The following is a 17,178-nucleotide window of genomic DNA, read 5'->3' as shown; positions in this document are numbered from 1 at the left end:
CACATTTGATGCTGTAATTCAGATTCTGAAATTTTCCGATTTCAAAACCTGTTTTCTTACAGCTCGATGCAAATGAAAATTGAATACTTTTTTGGTTTAATTTCTCGTTTTAAAGATATTTTCATAATAAAACCAACTAAAATTAATACCAACTAATGATACTAACTAACTAATAATACTAACTAAAGAAACGTCGCATCCATATCTAACTTGTTGAATGTTACGCGATACCGAAAAAAAAAAAAACATAAGCGCTCAGCTGTTTGGCAATTGACGAGAACGCTCCTTTAACCCCAATGGAGATTTTCGCAATGGAGATTCCTTTTCAATCTACGGTATGATTTGGCAATTCGCACGCTGTCATCAGTTTTTGAATGTTTTTACTCCATTGATAATTAATTTTTACTATGTTTTTAGGAGGAGCCACATGCCTCACATTAGAGGACATTTTCCAAACGTGGAATTCATTGAATTCGAAGGAGGTCACAGTCTGCATACACAGTTCAGAGAGGAAACGGCTGATACAGTTGTGCAAGCCTTGAATAAATATAATATCTCATGATTCCTTATGATTGTTACAATAAAGTTATATTAGCGAGTTATATAGTGCGAGTCTATTATCGCGATGTTATGCAGCATTCTCCCTGCTTACGATTTTCCTATGCGATCGCACATCAATGCGATTCACGCATAAGTCTCACATGTAGCTTCGAAACAATTCCATGCGCGTCTAAGGTGATGGGAGATAATTACTGATTATGCCAACCTTCATCTATCCAAAGGTACCTGTAGATAGAATTAAGTTAAAATGTCTTATATACTAGTGAATGGGTATTTAATACTTATAGTGTTAGTTACGCCATATTACTCACCTTCCAGAATTTCATCTGTGATAGAATTCGATGAATGAATACCAATGTGCTGTTGTGGCAGTTGGTGTTAATTGCTGAAAATGACTTCGTAATTGTGAAATGAATTCATAATTAGATGTAGTTGGCTTTGCGTTTCAAACATCTCGCATGGCAGGCGTAACGGAGATCCATACATGAGTTCAGCTGAGGAGGAGTTTAAGACTTCGTTGATGGCTGTTCTTATTTCCAATAAGACTACTAGAATTGTCTCGTGCCACCGGTCATTTCCGGGAGCTTTTAGTGTGTTTAATAGTTTAGTACTTAAGATATCTGTGGTATCATTCTACGATTCCGTTGGAAAAGGAATGATATGCCATAGTTCGTATTTAAGTCGTCTCTAATAAGTCTGACAACGCACTGAATAACTCCGATTCGAACTGTGCTCCTCGATCGGTTGTCATGACTGATGGACAACCAAATCAACTTATCCAAGCTATAAAAGAACAACAACATGCAGATGGTTTCTGCTTTTTGGTCAGGAATTGGTCTCTCATTGTCAGAATATAATTGAAACCACCAGAGGGAGATAGAGATCCGAAAATATCTATATGGGCGTGGGAAAAGCATCTATTAGGATGAGAAAATGTTCCAAGAGGTATTTTAGTAAATCTTTGAATGATCTAATATGGATAATCAACTAATTATTCTATAATGGTGACCTCAAGCATAACATGCATAAAAATCGAAAGTAAGCTATACATTGTAGTTTCAGAAACATGGGAAAATTTTCCAAAAAAGGGCTATTCTACATTATGCAAATTGAAAGGAATCTACATAAGACTGAAACAGATAAGGGCTTTTGGATCATTATTTATTCAATCAAATTATTTTTGCACTTAAAAGGCTTTAGATAACAATATTGTTCTAAATGTTACGTTGTTCTAAATGCCGAGTATTGTGTTCTTAACGATTAAGAATGTCAATTCATTTATTTTTATTCATTGTCTGAGTAAATATTTTAGTTTCTTTGATTAAGTAATGTTATATGTAATTTTAATTACAAATTTGGAATTTATTACTTTTCTCCTAATGTCATTTAAATCATTGTTAGCAAATATTTAGCAATTCGTTTTTGAAGATCATCGACTCTGTCAACCTTCATCTATCAAAAGGTACCTCTGGAATAAAGCAAGTTAACATGAATTCGTATTTAATATTTCCAGAGGTAGGTTCGCCACAAAGACAATCGCATGCAGCGTGAATAGCCCCTTCACAGCATGATGAGAGTCACGTGCAGTAAGTTAACTGCTCTCGCAACAGCGAATGGCATTAAGGAGGAATTGCATATTCTCTATCGCAAATCTAATCTTACTTCCTGCACCTTCGTCAGACCAGGCGTCATGGCGTCGACTGTTTATTGCCGTCATCTAGCCTTTTCCCCTCGTTGTTTGCTTTTCCTATTCTCTCTCTCAGAACCAGATCTTAACCAACTTTCGCCAAGCTTCTCAGGTATAGTCTGTCCTCATCTAATAACTGCTGATATGATACTATTAAAATGTTCGGCGTCATTATTCTCGTCCGCCTGTGAGCAATCACCTCTGAACAATACTTTGAACAGAACTTAGTCCTTTTACCTCATCACTCATAGATATCTCACACACAACCAAATTTCAATTCTTAAAGGCTGTCCCTCTATTAACGTATCATTAAACTGTTTTCCTGTAAAGTGCTCGATTTCGTGCACAGGACATCGGGCTATCAAAGTAGGGGAGTCATCCCCTCCCCAAAGGATAAAAATTGGGGTAATATGTATTCATATCATCCTCAGGAATGTTTCCCAGACCATTGTTCAACTCTCTTGTGACGTAAAGTACTACTATAGAATGCATCCACTTATCCGGATCTGCATCTTTTCAGTAATTCGTATGAATACTGGTTCCTTTGTTAACGACATTAGTTCTTCACTACTTTTGCATAGAAATGCATTTTACCCTGATTTGCCTATCTCGGCCACAGCGGCTTCTCATGCTCTGTTTTTCATCTTTTTTCTCTTCTTTCGGTTACTGCGGTTTTTCTTGTCTTGTTTCTCACCTTCATTTTTCATCCCGCAGTGAACTAATCGTAAAGACATGGTTTCCTGTAGAACACCTAAATCAAGCATCACTAACTGCTGTCCGTAAGCGGGTGGGTGACCACTTTGATCAGTTTGCGTAGGGACCAAGGCTGCGTGGTTTCGGTCTTCGTTAAACTGTTCTACCTTATTGCGTTCGACTTCGCACTCTGGTCATCGGGTAGCCAAAGAAAGGGAGCCATCCCCCCTGCAGAGGATCAAAATTGCGATGGCATGTCTTCGGGTTATCCTCAGGGATGTTTCCCAAACCGTTGCCCATAGCCCATTGTGCAGCTCTAGTGCGACGTAAATTGTTCCTACCTACTAACTTTATTTTTCCATTTTTCGTTATTTCAAATCACATTTGTTTCTACTCATTCACGTCTGGCAAGTCTTGAAAATGGGTCCTTGTTTTTGAGCATTTGAAACATGTCGATTGTTATTTCCACTTGTATATTTATGAAGCGAATGATTGTTGTTGCGGTCATTTACGTCGCACTAGATCTGTACAATGAGCTGTTGGTGACGGTTTGGGTAACATCCCTGAGGATGATCTGAAGACATGTCATCACAATTTTGACGACTGCATTCGAAATCGGGCACTTTACGGTAGAACAGCTTAACGAGGACCAATACTGCACATTCTCTGACTATACGCAGACTGATCCAAGTGGTCACCCTACAGCACCGTGATGGCTCAGGGTATAGAGCGTTCGCCCTCTAATTAGCTGGCTTCCCAGCGATGGCTGGTGGATACAAATTCCGCATCCGGCTTTCACCGACTGCAGTGCTGACGTGAAATATCCTCAGTAGGAGACGGATCATGGGGTAGAGTGCGCTTGCAGTCAGGAGAACCGTGGGAGGCTCTCGTAGTCTCCCTTTCCATGTAACGTTCCATCAAAAAGTCCTCAAAGAAGGCAAATATTTCTCCCAATACTTGATCCAGGAGTTTCCTTGTCTACTAGATTAGGTTCAAAATTACAAGACTACGTTGTTGATCATTAATAGTCGCAAACCCAACAATTGGGTCGGCTGTTCAACGTCAGTTGTATAAAATGAAATGTATATTATATATTTGAAACTTGGATCTTGCAGCACAACTATGCTGAGATTTGGGACTGTTTTCCTCCGTTTGGGGACTACAGCTCTCCTTACGAAAATTTAAGGTATATTTAAGGTTGATTTGAGGTATTAAGGTTGTTTTGAGGTATATTTAAGGTAGCAGAGAAAACAGCAATAAAAATTATACCTTGTAAAGGTCGTAATTAAGGTGTACGAGGTTGATTTACATATACTTCAGCTTGTTTTGAAGTTGTTTAAAATTCACTTCAAATCATCCAGACTGATAAGGTGATTTTTAAGGTATGCCAGGTTTATTTTCTTACACTTGTAACAAAAGAGGTATTTTTGAGGTATAAAAATTTTTACTTTATTTCAACTAACGAGAGTGAGGTATTTATTGAGGTATATGAAGTCATTTTATTTATACCTAAGCTCTATTTTGAGGTTGTTTTAGATTCACTTCAAATCATCCAGACTGATAAGGTGATTTTTAAGGTATACGAGGTTGTTTTTTTTACACTTGTAACAAAAGAGGTATTTATGAGGTATAAAAAAATCAACCTTATTTCAACTAACGAGAGTGATGTATTTTTTGAGGTGTATGAAGTCATTTTATTTATACCTAAGCTTGTTTTAAGGTTGTTTCAAGTACACTTCATATTAACTAGCTCACTTCCCAGAGTTCCATGCGAATCGGTAAATGGCGTGTGTGCTGACAATCAAAAGTCTATTTGAAATTCGGTAAGTGTGCTTGACATTTATTAATTTAGTTTTATCACTTTTAATCGAATGTGTTTCAACTTTCAAACTTAAATTTTATTATTTTTGTTTTAACCATGCGACCTGATCTTAAATAATTTAAGTTGGAGGATATTCTTAGAGGCTATCGTTGTAGACTTAACAATAAGAGAGAATAACCGAAATATTTTTCGTCGCTGTTTAGGGTAACGTTACTAGTGAATCGTTACAGCAGGTTATGCACAGTATATTTTATTGTTTGTAATTTATTCAAATAGAACTATTCTCTTTATTTTGCTTAAATGTATATGTTTTAACGTAGCAGTATGCACGTTGATTAATTGAGAAAAATTTTCATAATTTCTCTTATAAATATGTCATTGAAAATTGAAAGATTTTTAAAATAGCAATTTTGATTTGAAATACTACTATAGCTGTATACTTATCGTTTGGATATTTGTTGCAAAGTTTATATTGTTTATATATATATATACAAAGTTTATATATATATATATATATATATATATTTACAGAGCTTATCCACAGTTCCCTGATATTACTGAGATGGCCTAGGCTGTAAATAGCACATGCGCGGCGGCGCAGAAGAAGAGACAAGCAAGCTACTGCTCAGCCTTCCCCTAGGATATAGTTCTGAATTTATACCTAAAAGAAAAAGTAATCTCTCCTAATAAACTACAGAATTTATGTAATTGTTGATAACAATAGTTTGCTAGATATTTGATAATTGAAAACTAGTAACTGTACTAGCTCACTTCTTCATGTTTGATCACAAAACTGCTATTTTCACTACATGTTATTTTCTCGCATTTTACCCACGTTAATTATTTACTAAGCAGATTGTTATTACTTATTAGAATATTGGGCAGAATGAAATTAAATCCGATTTCAAGTTTATATGACAATTTGTTTCAAGGTTATGAGCTTTTTCATGCAGCTGTTTATGGTTCACTACTTCAAAAATGTGCGAATTTCGGAAATCTTAAATATTTTAGAAATAAGTCAGTATAGTATGCAATTTTAATCCTGAATTGAATAAAATCAATTGCAAATAAAAACATTTATTGTTGAAAGTAATATGCATTATTTTGAGTTTCATCCTATGGGATGTGTATTTATATTTAAACAAGTGTTTGTAACAACTAACTATTAGTTTTATTCTGCTCGGTATTATAAGTTATATAGGAGATATTATACTCAACTTATTTTAAAAGTATTATTTCAAATCATTCTCTCTTAGACATTTTCCTCACATAAAATTACTCACAACTTTAAAATAAATGCTCCTTATCAGCTTGTAATTTGTTCTATTCGATTGAGTGTAAAAAAAGAATAAAAATTGGTACATAACTTTAAAATTTTAATTTATTAAACGATTGTAGATTCTTGATTACATTGATTAAAAATTATTAAAATAACTATTTTTTAAGAAACTCTGATGTGATTGACAATAACATAAGTCCTTTTCAGAATCAGCGTCAAAAATTTAAAAAAAAGCTGCTAGTTTCATGAAGTCTGACAAAAAGTTGAAAAATATAGACTAGGTTTATTGAGTTTAAAGATTTTTAAAAAAGAAAGGGAAGGAAATCTAATTATTAAACTTACAAGTACCATAATGTTACAGATGTATAGAAAAATAAAAAGTGTTAAAATTGCATAATAAGATTGGAATTATACAGGGTGTTTATAAAGTCCCGGACCCATTTTGATGTTTAATAACTCATAAAATAATAAAGATAGATTAAAATTAATAACATTAATGGTTAGATAGACTCAAAAAGTTTCATGACCCTTGTCAATGAACTTCCACGTGTGCCCCCTTCGTCGCACGGAGAATATCAAGTCGATAGTCAATTTCACGAGAGGTAGCTTTCTTTTTTACAGAAAAGACAATCTCATCAGTCGTATACTTAGACATGTTGGAAAACTTCGTATTTCCACAACTAGAAGAGCTTCAGCCACATGTCTTTTTGCAACAAGATGGTGCACCACCTCATTGGGGTATCATCGTTCGTAGTTCTTTGAATGACCATTTTACAGGAAGATGGATTGGGCGAGGAGGTCCAATTCCTTGGCCACCCAGATCACCTGATATAACGCCGCTGGACTTTTTTCTTTGGGGATTTATAAAGGACAATGTTTACAGGAGGATCGTGTCGAACATTGATGGCCTAAAAGCCAGAATTACAACCGCAATAGCCTCTGTGGATGCCGACATGCTTGCCGCTACCTGGCGTGAAATTGACTATCGACTTGATATTCTCCGTGCGACGAAGGGGGCACACGTGGAAGTTCATTGACAAGGTTCATGAAAGTTTTTGAGTCTATCTAACCATTTATGTTATTAATTTTAATCTATCTTTATTATTTTATGAGTTATTAAACATCAAAATGGGTCCGAGACTTTATAAACACCCTGTATATTTGAATTTCTGTAAATGTTGTTAATGGTAATACTGTCTTCAGTGTATTTTATTTTGTGGCTGTGATACATGTCATGCTTTTTAGCTACGAGGATTGAATAGAAATGGCAGAAGATATTTATCTGAAAAGGAAAATTAATTTCATCCAGTTAATTTAAATGATAAAAAAAATACTTTCTAATATTTTAAGACCTGCCACTATTATTGTAAATATGACTTTCTTACTAATTTATATTTTTTTTCCTTTTAGGTTCCAATAATTACAAGTTTCAACATGTAGACGGAAACAGTATTTAAAATAATTTTGTTGGTTTGTAAAAAAAGTGAAATTTTAGTTTTAAATAAAAGTACTTTGAATTTCAGCTGACTAATTATTTAAATTTGTAGTTTTATAGCTTTAAAAATTCAAGCACCTTAGACAACTATCTTCTAAAAATACGAGTATGAGTTCCCATAAATAATTTTTACTAACTGTAGAATTTGGATAAGTGTTATTTTAAGATGATTTAAATCAATCTATTAAAATTATAGAAGAATTATGCATTTGAAACTTTCTTTTATAGCTTAACAAAAGAAGCAATTACTGCCGAAGGTTTAATATTAAAAATTTCAGGTTGATAAATGATCTCTACTAGTGAAAAAAATGTAATGTACATTATTCTTCATATAATATATATAATATCTTTATATATATATTATATTTTTTATATAGTGAGTCTAAAAATTAATAAACTAGGTGGTCCGTATAACACCTCACCTTCGTAAGAGGTAAAAAAACAGATTTAAGTTGAGCTACATAAGCCTGAAGTGTAAAATGTCGCATCTTTGGTTGATAAATTAATACTTCTAAAAATAGAGAAATATATACTTGAGATTACGAAATAATAACTTAAGGTAGAGCATGGAACACATGGCGCTAATAAAAAATAACCTTTCCAAGTGTTGAAAATACACTTCAGGTTGATTTATAACAACCAGAAGTGTAAAATGGCCCACCTTAGGTTGAAAAATATATACCTCTACAAGCATAAAATTATATACCTGAGGTTGAAAAATAATTACCTGAGGTAGAACAAAATACATTTGAGGCTGATTTATAGCAACCAGAAGTGTAAAACGACACACCACAGGTTGATAAATATATACACCTGAGGTTGAAAAATAATTACCTGCAGTCGAACAAAATACACCTGAGGTTGATTTATAATAACCTGAAGTGTAAAATGACTCACCTTAGGTTGTTGAATAAATACTTCCACAAGTGTAAATAAATATACTTCAGGCTGATAAGTAATAACCTAAGGTTGAAAATGAAACACTTTAAAGTAGTAAATATCTACCTCTCCCCAGATGTGAAATTAAACACCTCAAGTTGAAACATATGTACCTCTGGAGGTATATTTAAGGTATATTTGAGGTTGGTTTTGAGGTATTCATTTGCACCCTTTTCAACCTCAACGACGTATTTAAATAACAACCTCCTTTATACCTTTAAAATATACCTCGTTTATACCTCGATTTTTTCATAAGGGTCCTTATCCAGAAAAATGTCCCTAATGTTATTCTGAAGATTTAAACTTCAGAATAACATTAGGGACCAACTATGTTATTAGGGACCAACTATTATTCACCAACTGTGTTATTTTTTAACAGAGTAAACAGTGTCTCTCTTTTTTTTAAACTAAGTAAATGATACTGAAATCTTTAACTTTAGATTGACTTTTTTTTTCTTACACCAGAAAATGTAAACTTTTATTTTCATATTTTTATAATTCCTGATTTCGAATTTTTGAAATTCCTCAGAAAATTTACAATTTTAGGTGGCAGAATTTAAAGTTTAAGGATGGAGAATTGTATTTATTGGTGAAAGACTATCGTCAAGAAGTGTAAACAAATGACTTTAAACTGACAAAGGGTCAGAAAAACTGTTAAAATTTTCTTTAGAAAAATTCATTTAATTGAAAAACTGGCCTGCAAACAATTACTTACCGTTCAATTAATTATTAACTGTTCGTTAAATTAGAAATATTATGTTATATTTGTATCATTTTTACAAAAGTGTGTTTTTTACATTTCATATTGCTTTTATATATTTCTTTTATGTTACTTTTAAAAATTATTGTTTTTTCGTGTTAATTGTGTTTCTAAGATAAGGAAACTATTGCAAGCAAATTTTTAGATGATAGTTAAAATTTTGGGAGTGGGGAATGTAACATAAAAAGCTTTAAATAATCTTTTTATGTTATTTCTTTATCTAATTCCTCTTAATTTATTGTTCAAAGTTAAACGCTTTCGCATACTTCATTATTCACATCCTACTTCTTATTCTATTTTTACTTCAAATATGCATAAATTATAATTTTGTGTTTTTCTCTTGACTGAATGTGGGAAGCATATTATTCCCTTTACCTATTTAATAGACCAATTATAATTAATAAAGCTTAACTGTTTTCTCTATGAGACGTAAAATATCATTAAGACAAACTTGTATTACTTTCCCAAAGATAAAAACTGAAGTATACCGATTTCGGAGTACAATTTGAAGCTCTGCCATTTCTCAAAAATGTCTTAAATAAAGATTGTTTCAATCCACCTGTTTTCCTGTGCCTTCCAAATCTTCGATCATGACTACTATCATCACATATATGTTAGGATGATTTCAAACTTTTTCTTCCTTAAAAAAAAAAAAAAAAAAAAAAAAAAAAAAAAAAANTTACTGTAAATTTTGACTGCCCTTTAAAAAGGTTACCAAGTCTCACTCGCCAATTGCACAGAATTTTTTTACAGATAAAGTTTTAGGTTAAAAAATAATCTATAAGATTTATAGTGTCTGTTTTAAAGTAATAATTAAGTTTAAAACTATCAAAAACTATAATTTATCCTTGAATACGTCTCTTAAGTTTTAAAAGTTTTAAGTTGAAATCTATTAAGTTTTAAGTTTGAATACGTCACTTACTATTTTTTTTAATTGTTGAATTTGTTTTCTGCAGTTGAAGGGTACTGCTGGTTGTAATAGGTTAACTATTTAAGTATATCTCAGAATCTATTATAACAAATAAAAAAAATTCAAGGCAGGTAAGCAAATAATTAATTCAAAGATAGTTCCTAAAAAAATCTTCATCATTAAATTTTTTTATTTTAAAAATTGTCGGGGTCTTTCTTTATTTTAAAAATTGTTAAAAAACATTTGAAAATAAACAAAATAAACAATACAAGATATCAAATTCTGGATTAAAATTATCAAATGCTAGTTCAGAAAAACGTAGTAGCAAAAATTGCTCGTAACCTCTTGTGATCTGACTTTTCGATCATTTTTGCATCCTATAATAATTATTTATTCGAACACTTATACTGTAATACGATTTAATTACAACACGCGAATTCGGAATTGGAATTGGAATTATTACTTTCTGATCTATTCAATTCACGAGAATTCCATCGTAAATTAACGTCGTTTTTCGATTTTTTTTCCCACGTTGTTTTTAAAATCATATTCATCATATCAAGAATACCAATGTTTAAATATGTTGTTATTACCTGAGCGAGAAGTACCAGATCCTAAAATTTTACGGGTACGATATCTAATAAAAATTTTATATTTTTCCCGCCCTATCCCGGGAAAATCGCAAAAATTTGATTTGTTACTCATACGGTTCCAAGCACTCGGTGAAGCTTGGATTTATTTTCCAGTCAGATCCGGATCATGATTTTTCAATCCAGTGGCGTTTAAAGACTCACTCTCCAGTTTTTCATTTTCTTAAATAGGAAAAAAAAAGACTTTTTTTTTTCTTTTTATTTCAGGTAACAAATTGTTGAAAAATAAAAGCTTTCATTATTTTATTATGATTGCAACCAACTAGAAAAAAAAAACGAATTGCTGGAGGCCGCTTTTTAAAACTAAATTTCAAAAAAAGTTTCTAGAAAAATTTATATTGACTATTCGGATATGGATTTCCCAACCTAAAACTTTGCTATGAACCGGAGACATCAGCTAATAGTGAACTTAATAATCAGTCCAGGTAACAAATTGTTGAAAAATAAAAGTTTCATTATTTCATTATAACTGCAACCAATTAGAAAAAAAAAATGAATTGCTGGAGGCCGCTTTTTAAAACTAAATTTTAAAAAAAGTTTCTAGAAAAATTTATATTGACTATTCGGATAAGGATTTCCTAACCTAAAACTTTGCTATGAACTGGAGACATCAGCTAATAGTCAACTTAATAATCCGTTCAGGTAACAAATTGTTGAAAAATAAAAGTTTCATTATTTCATTATAATTGCAACCAATTAGAAAAAAAAATGAATTGCTGGAGGCCGCTTTTTAAAACTAAATTTTAAAAAAAGTTTCTAGAAAAATTTATACTGACTATTCGGATATGGATTTCCTAACCTGAAACTTTGCTATGAACTGGAGACATCAGCTAATAGTGAACTTAATAATCAGTTCAGGTAAAAAATTGTTGAAAAATAAAAGCTTTCATTACTTCATTATAATTGCAACCAACTAGAAAAAGCTATTTTATTTCTGCCAAATTCTCAGATTTCTCACTCAAATACTAAAACATATTATTGCTTTTGCTAAAAATTTCTTAAAGCAAATTTTTACAGAAAGCAAATTCATTAAAAATTTAGAGAATAATTTGCTGAATGCAAATTTAATAAATAGTATACACACATGCATCGTATTTTTCTACGGTTATCTTAAAATTTAATTCGTTATGATTTTATTATCTTTAAATATTATGTGATTCTTAATTTCTAATTTTGAATTCGTTTAGTTATCATACTAATTCATTTAATTAATCTTCAGCGTTAGATTTCTGAATTTACATGCCCTCCATCAAATCTTTAGCGAACGCATTCCTCCGTTCCAAAGGTTTTTCGTTTAAAGGTAAAGCTTATAAGTTTTAAAAAAGCTTACAAGTGGTAAAACTTAAGCCTTGCAAAGGTTTTCCTCAATTAAAATTCTGCACGAGAGTAAAATATGTTGTGCCTAAACCAGTTATTTCAGCTTGATTAATGAAAAACTGATGAACTTCCTGATACTACAATTATTTTTATGATTAGTTTTAAGGTTGTTATATCAATTTCAATATGATGGTGGCAAACATGAAGGAGTGTTACTCGGCACTTATCGGGTTTCCAACCAAATATCATTTGATCAGTACTAAAACCAAAAATCTCTTAATCAGTTCTCAAACCATCTTTTTCGATGAATACACAAATTCACCATCTTTTTATCTGCACTCGAACTTACACTCTGTTTATTACTACTCGTATTCACTATCATCTTATCAATAATCGAACTCACTGTCAAGTGTTCATTACTTCAACCTGCCATAATTTGATAATAATTCGATCCACGAAAATTTTTTTTGTATTCGAACATGCTGTCATTTGAATAGTTTTCGAACTCTTTCGATAAATACTCAAACCTATATCTTTTGATAAATACGTGAACCTATTATTTTTCATTAGCATTCGAACCCCATATCTTCTTATTAGTACTCGAATCCACTATCATTTGATTAGTACTAAAACCTACCCTTTTTGAATCCCTACATTTAATACTTCTTTACTCTTAATCGATTCTTTAACACACACTCTTTTGATCAATACTCAGAACCAGGGGCCTCTCAAGTTAATCGGTATCAGCTGCCAAATGCTGTGCAAAGCATAGAGGTAGTGGGTTCGAATCCTGTGATTACCCTGGATGTATCAATAATCGAGCCAACTTTTTTTATCGGTACTGGAGCTCATTTGATCAATTTCCGAACTGACTCTATTTTGCTTAAAACTCAAAACCATTATCTTTTTATCGGCACTCGAACCTCACTCTCTTTTTATCAAAATTGAAACCTGTTGTCATCTGATCAATAATCGAAATAACTATTTTTTATCGATACTCGAACCCGCTATGATCAGTTTTCAAACTTACTATCATTTGATCATTACACGATCCCACCAACACCTCCTAGAAGAGGATCAATTTAGTAGTCCGATGTGACGAAGTTAACTGCGCAGTAGATGAAAAATCATTACGTTCGGGGTACTAAGCTGCGCAGTGGATGAAAATACGAAATATGTCATTACATTTGGACTACTGAAGGATATTTAAGGTAACCCGTGCTGAGGCCTGTTGTTTTCTAGGAGGTGTTGATCCCACTCTATTTTGGCCAATACTAAAACGCAGAACTTCTTTATCACTACTAAAAACTGCTCTTATTTGAACTATTTTTTAACCTATTATCACTTGAACAGTTTTCGAATCCACTCTCTTTTGAACTATAGCTGAACCCTCTCTTTTTTTCAGTACTGGAACCCGCTATCATTTAATCAGTACAAGAACCCACTAGCATTTGACCAATTTTCGCACCACAATTTTTTTAATGATCAAATCCACCATTCTTTTTTTTCTATACTATAGCGCTGTAAAAGGACTTTTAAATAAACTGGTTAACATTAAAACTGGTTTTGTAATGGGCATGCGTTCATAAAAACCGTTTATCAAAAAGAAAAATAGAATTTTTTTATTTATTCTGAGTTTTACGCTATTTAAATTTAATAAATTCGACAAACAATCGTGAAAAATCCACATCAACCACAAAAACCTCCTTTAAAGACAAAAATTAACATAACACAATGCACTTTAACCAGCAACGAAAAACACTTCACCGCCACTACTTAGGTGATTACAAACATGTTACTCTCTAATTCCTCGAGAGATGGCAGCACTACATTATTTTTCCTTGTTTAACACCAAGGCCCTAACTGAAGGTAATTTTTAAGACCATAATGTAATTTACGATTAGTAGTAGTAATATTTTACGAAAAATAAAGGGCTACAATTTTATTTTTATGGTCAATGACTAGAACACTTTTTGTCGAGCGCTGACAGTACGTTAGCGATGATGTTTTATGCAGTGCATAAACGATTTCCAAGAAAAGAAGAAAAAAAAAATTATTATTCGAATACTATTCACCTAGTGTTTTGCTATTTAAAACTACTCTGTTTATGAAGATGTAAAAATTTGAGCAGATTTCAGTTTGCAAATTTTTTTGATTAGTAATGAATAAATTTAATATTCAAAATTATTCAACATTTTTAGTATTTTTGTTTGCGTGAAATTATCTCGAGTTGTATAATTGGAAAACTTTCCTAAAAACATAAAAGGTTTAAAATAAAAGAACCAATCTTTCCAATATTTTAACTAAAACTATTCGACTGATTTTATTAAACTATTGTAATTCTTCTGATGGAACTGATAACACTTTTATTTCATTTTATTAATTTAATTACTTTAAAAAAATAATTTAAGCTACGCGTCTCTATATTTTGAGTAGCAAACATGAAAAATCCTCCGAAAGAAGATGCACTTATTTAATCAGTTTCGGAATTTAATTAACAAGAAATAATAACTTATCTAATGCAAATTAGAAATTTCTATTAACTGCACCATTAAGATTTTACCTATTAGTCCATGAGTATCCAATCAACGACCATAAAATATTCTGCTCAGTACCTTTAATGCTTTGTATTGTACCTGAGACTAGAGCTGTAAATAATGGGAGAAAAGGCGATTTTTCCTTTATAATCTATAACTTAGCTTAGAAGAAAAACACGTAAATGCGATAAAATATATGTTTAAAAAGAATAACATTGTTAAATTCAATTTACTTTTTTTAATTATTTTTAATTATTACGCAAAATGATAAATTAATTTTTTATTGCATACTATAATATATTTTATAGTGGGTTTCTTCAAATTTCGATCATGAAAAAATATTCCAATGATACAAAGAATAAAATATTTATGTACTTTAAATCTATCGACAAGGTAACTTCAATAAAATTTCTATCCTTTCTTACATTTTTTAATTGTTATTAAAAAGGTTAATTGAGTTATGTTTTAACATATATAATGCGCAAAATAAAAATAAAAATTAAAAAAATAAATAAAAAAACAGACCAGTTTGAATGACTTTAGATTTACATCTGATCTACATGTTCTAAGATTCAATCCATATGGTCAAAGGGTATTGGGATATGATTTAAGCTTTATCTCAAATATGCTAATAATTGGTGCAGACAATATAAGTTAATAAGTTCCAATATTTTAAAGAAAAAAAGTCGTATATTTAAAATTCGATTTCTCAGCTACTATTCGAATTTTGTATTTTGCGATAGAAAATGACATTCTCTGAAATTATGTAAAATGTTATATCCTTTGCAATTCAAAATGTTTTGGCATTTTTTAAATAAAANATGACTATAGATTAACATCTGATCTACATGTTCTAAGATTCAATCCATATGGTCAAAGGGTATTGTTATATGATTTAAGCTTTATCTCAAATATGCTAATTAATTGGTGCAGACAATATAAGTTAATAAGTTCCAATATTTTAAAGAAAAAAAGTCGTATATTTAAAATTCGATTTCTCAGCTACTATTCGAATTTTGTATTTTGCGATAGAAAATGACATTCTCTGAAATTATGTAAAATGTTATATCCTTTGCAATTCAAAATGTTTTGGCATTTTTTAAATAAAATATTAAAAAAATAAATATTTACAAAAAAATATTTTTTACATAGAATTATCTCTGAATAATTTTGTTTTATAATTTTGTGAAAGAAGTTTTCAATTCGCTTTAAAAATTTTTGCTGTATGGCGAACAACCAGAAAAGTGAAACTGGCATTTAGGGATCCAAACTTTGGATCGCTCACCTGACCATATTTCTCAGATTCCGGCTACCCCTATATTTTGGATGTCAGAATTCGGAATCAGTCGAAAAAATAGTATATTTATTCAGGGAAAGTTTAGATGGATAACTACAAACAATTCCTTATAATTTTGTCAAAGAAGCAAAGTGTTGCACAGATACTAACAAATTCAAAAAATTTTCCAGAGAAGACTATATGCCCAGGTAACCCAATTTATTGTTAGATGACTTCCTATTGTTAGGTAGTAAGCTGCTGTTAAAAATCAATCTAAGTAAAACCTTTTAAAATCTCATTTTTAAAAATATTTATGAAATGCTCTTTCACTGGGGGGGGGGGGTCCTTCACTGGTTTATTTACCCTACTTATGCAAAAAATACAGTTTCGTCCAGAAGAAATCTTTACACCTTTACACTCGTAGGTGTATTGAATGTGTGCGATTTTTGTGCCAGAAAAATCTCAAACTTTACACTTGTAGAAGTATTTACGTTGCACAGAATTTTTTTTGCTAGCCTTGTATAATTTTTTATGTTGGTTTAATTGATATCCAAAATAGCATCGTATTCATTCTAAAGTAACATCGTATTCATTCTAAAATTGCAGCCCTCGTTTAATATAATGATGCCAAAAATGATTTAGGAATTTCGCACTAGGCTAATAATTATCTAATCTACAACTCACCTCATAACATACTTTAACAGTATCCCAACACTACCCAAGTAGCACTCAATATCGAATGATCTCGAAAAAACTTCGCTTACGACATCGATCGATGTTGTTCCGAAACATCGATCTATGTATGTAAAAACGTCAGATTTTTTTAATATTGTACGACATTGTGAAATTTGATATAGATTGATATCTCAATAACGCCGTAGAATGCAGAGTTTGAAAAAACCATATTCCACGGTGTTTACAGATACAGTAGAACGTCGATGAATATTTTCAGCACGTTATTCGTAGAACAAATATTAATAAGCATTTAAAGATGCGGCAGAACACCGATCGATAATTTTGATACGTTATTCAAGAAATTTTTTTCACTGGGTATTGAAGGATATAGGTAAATTTGTGTTAATTACTTTATAAGGTTCTGCACTTCAGATTTTATTTCGCTAATTGTACTCCAATTTTTCAACAAAAAATAAGCACTCAAAATTATTTTTAATCAGTTTCCAAATATATATATATAATTAGGATTTGCTCAGTAATTAATTTAAAAACTAAGTGTAAAATAGGTGAATAGGAA

At 31.3% G+C, this 17,178-nt stretch overlaps 1 protein-coding gene and 1 long non-coding RNA gene across 2 annotated transcripts in view; both read left to right on the top strand.

Moving 5' to 3' along the window:
* LOC122269101 (uncharacterized) overlaps nt 1-600 on the top strand; it is a 28,520-nt gene extending 27,920 nt beyond the window's left edge. The window contains exon 6 of the mRNA XM_043040696.2: nt 418-600. Within this exon, the coding sequence (XP_042896630.1) occupies nt 418-562 (145 nt within the window). The 3' untranslated portion in view covers nt 563-600. The remainder of the gene's footprint in view (nt 1-417) is intronic.
* A 4,645-nt stretch (nt 601-5,245) lies between these two features.
* On the top strand, nt 5,246-7,564 carry LOC122269102 (uncharacterized). The gene is made up of 2 exons (XR_011636726.1): nt 5,246-7,083; nt 7,453-7,564. It is a non-coding gene; the product is annotated as an uncharacterized lncRNA (long non-coding RNA).
* The last annotated feature ends 9,614 nt before the right edge of the window (nt 7,565-17,178 follow it).

This window comes from Parasteatoda tepidariorum, chromosome 5 (assembly GCF_043381705.1).
Source record: "Parasteatoda tepidariorum isolate YZ-2023 chromosome 5, CAS_Ptep_4.0, whole genome shotgun sequence".
Lineage (NCBI taxonomy): Eukaryota > Metazoa > Arthropoda > Arachnida > Araneae > Theridiidae > Parasteatoda > Parasteatoda tepidariorum.
The sequence above is the reverse complement of the archived record's forward strand: the minus strand, read 5'-3'. Positions and strand labels throughout refer to the sequence as shown.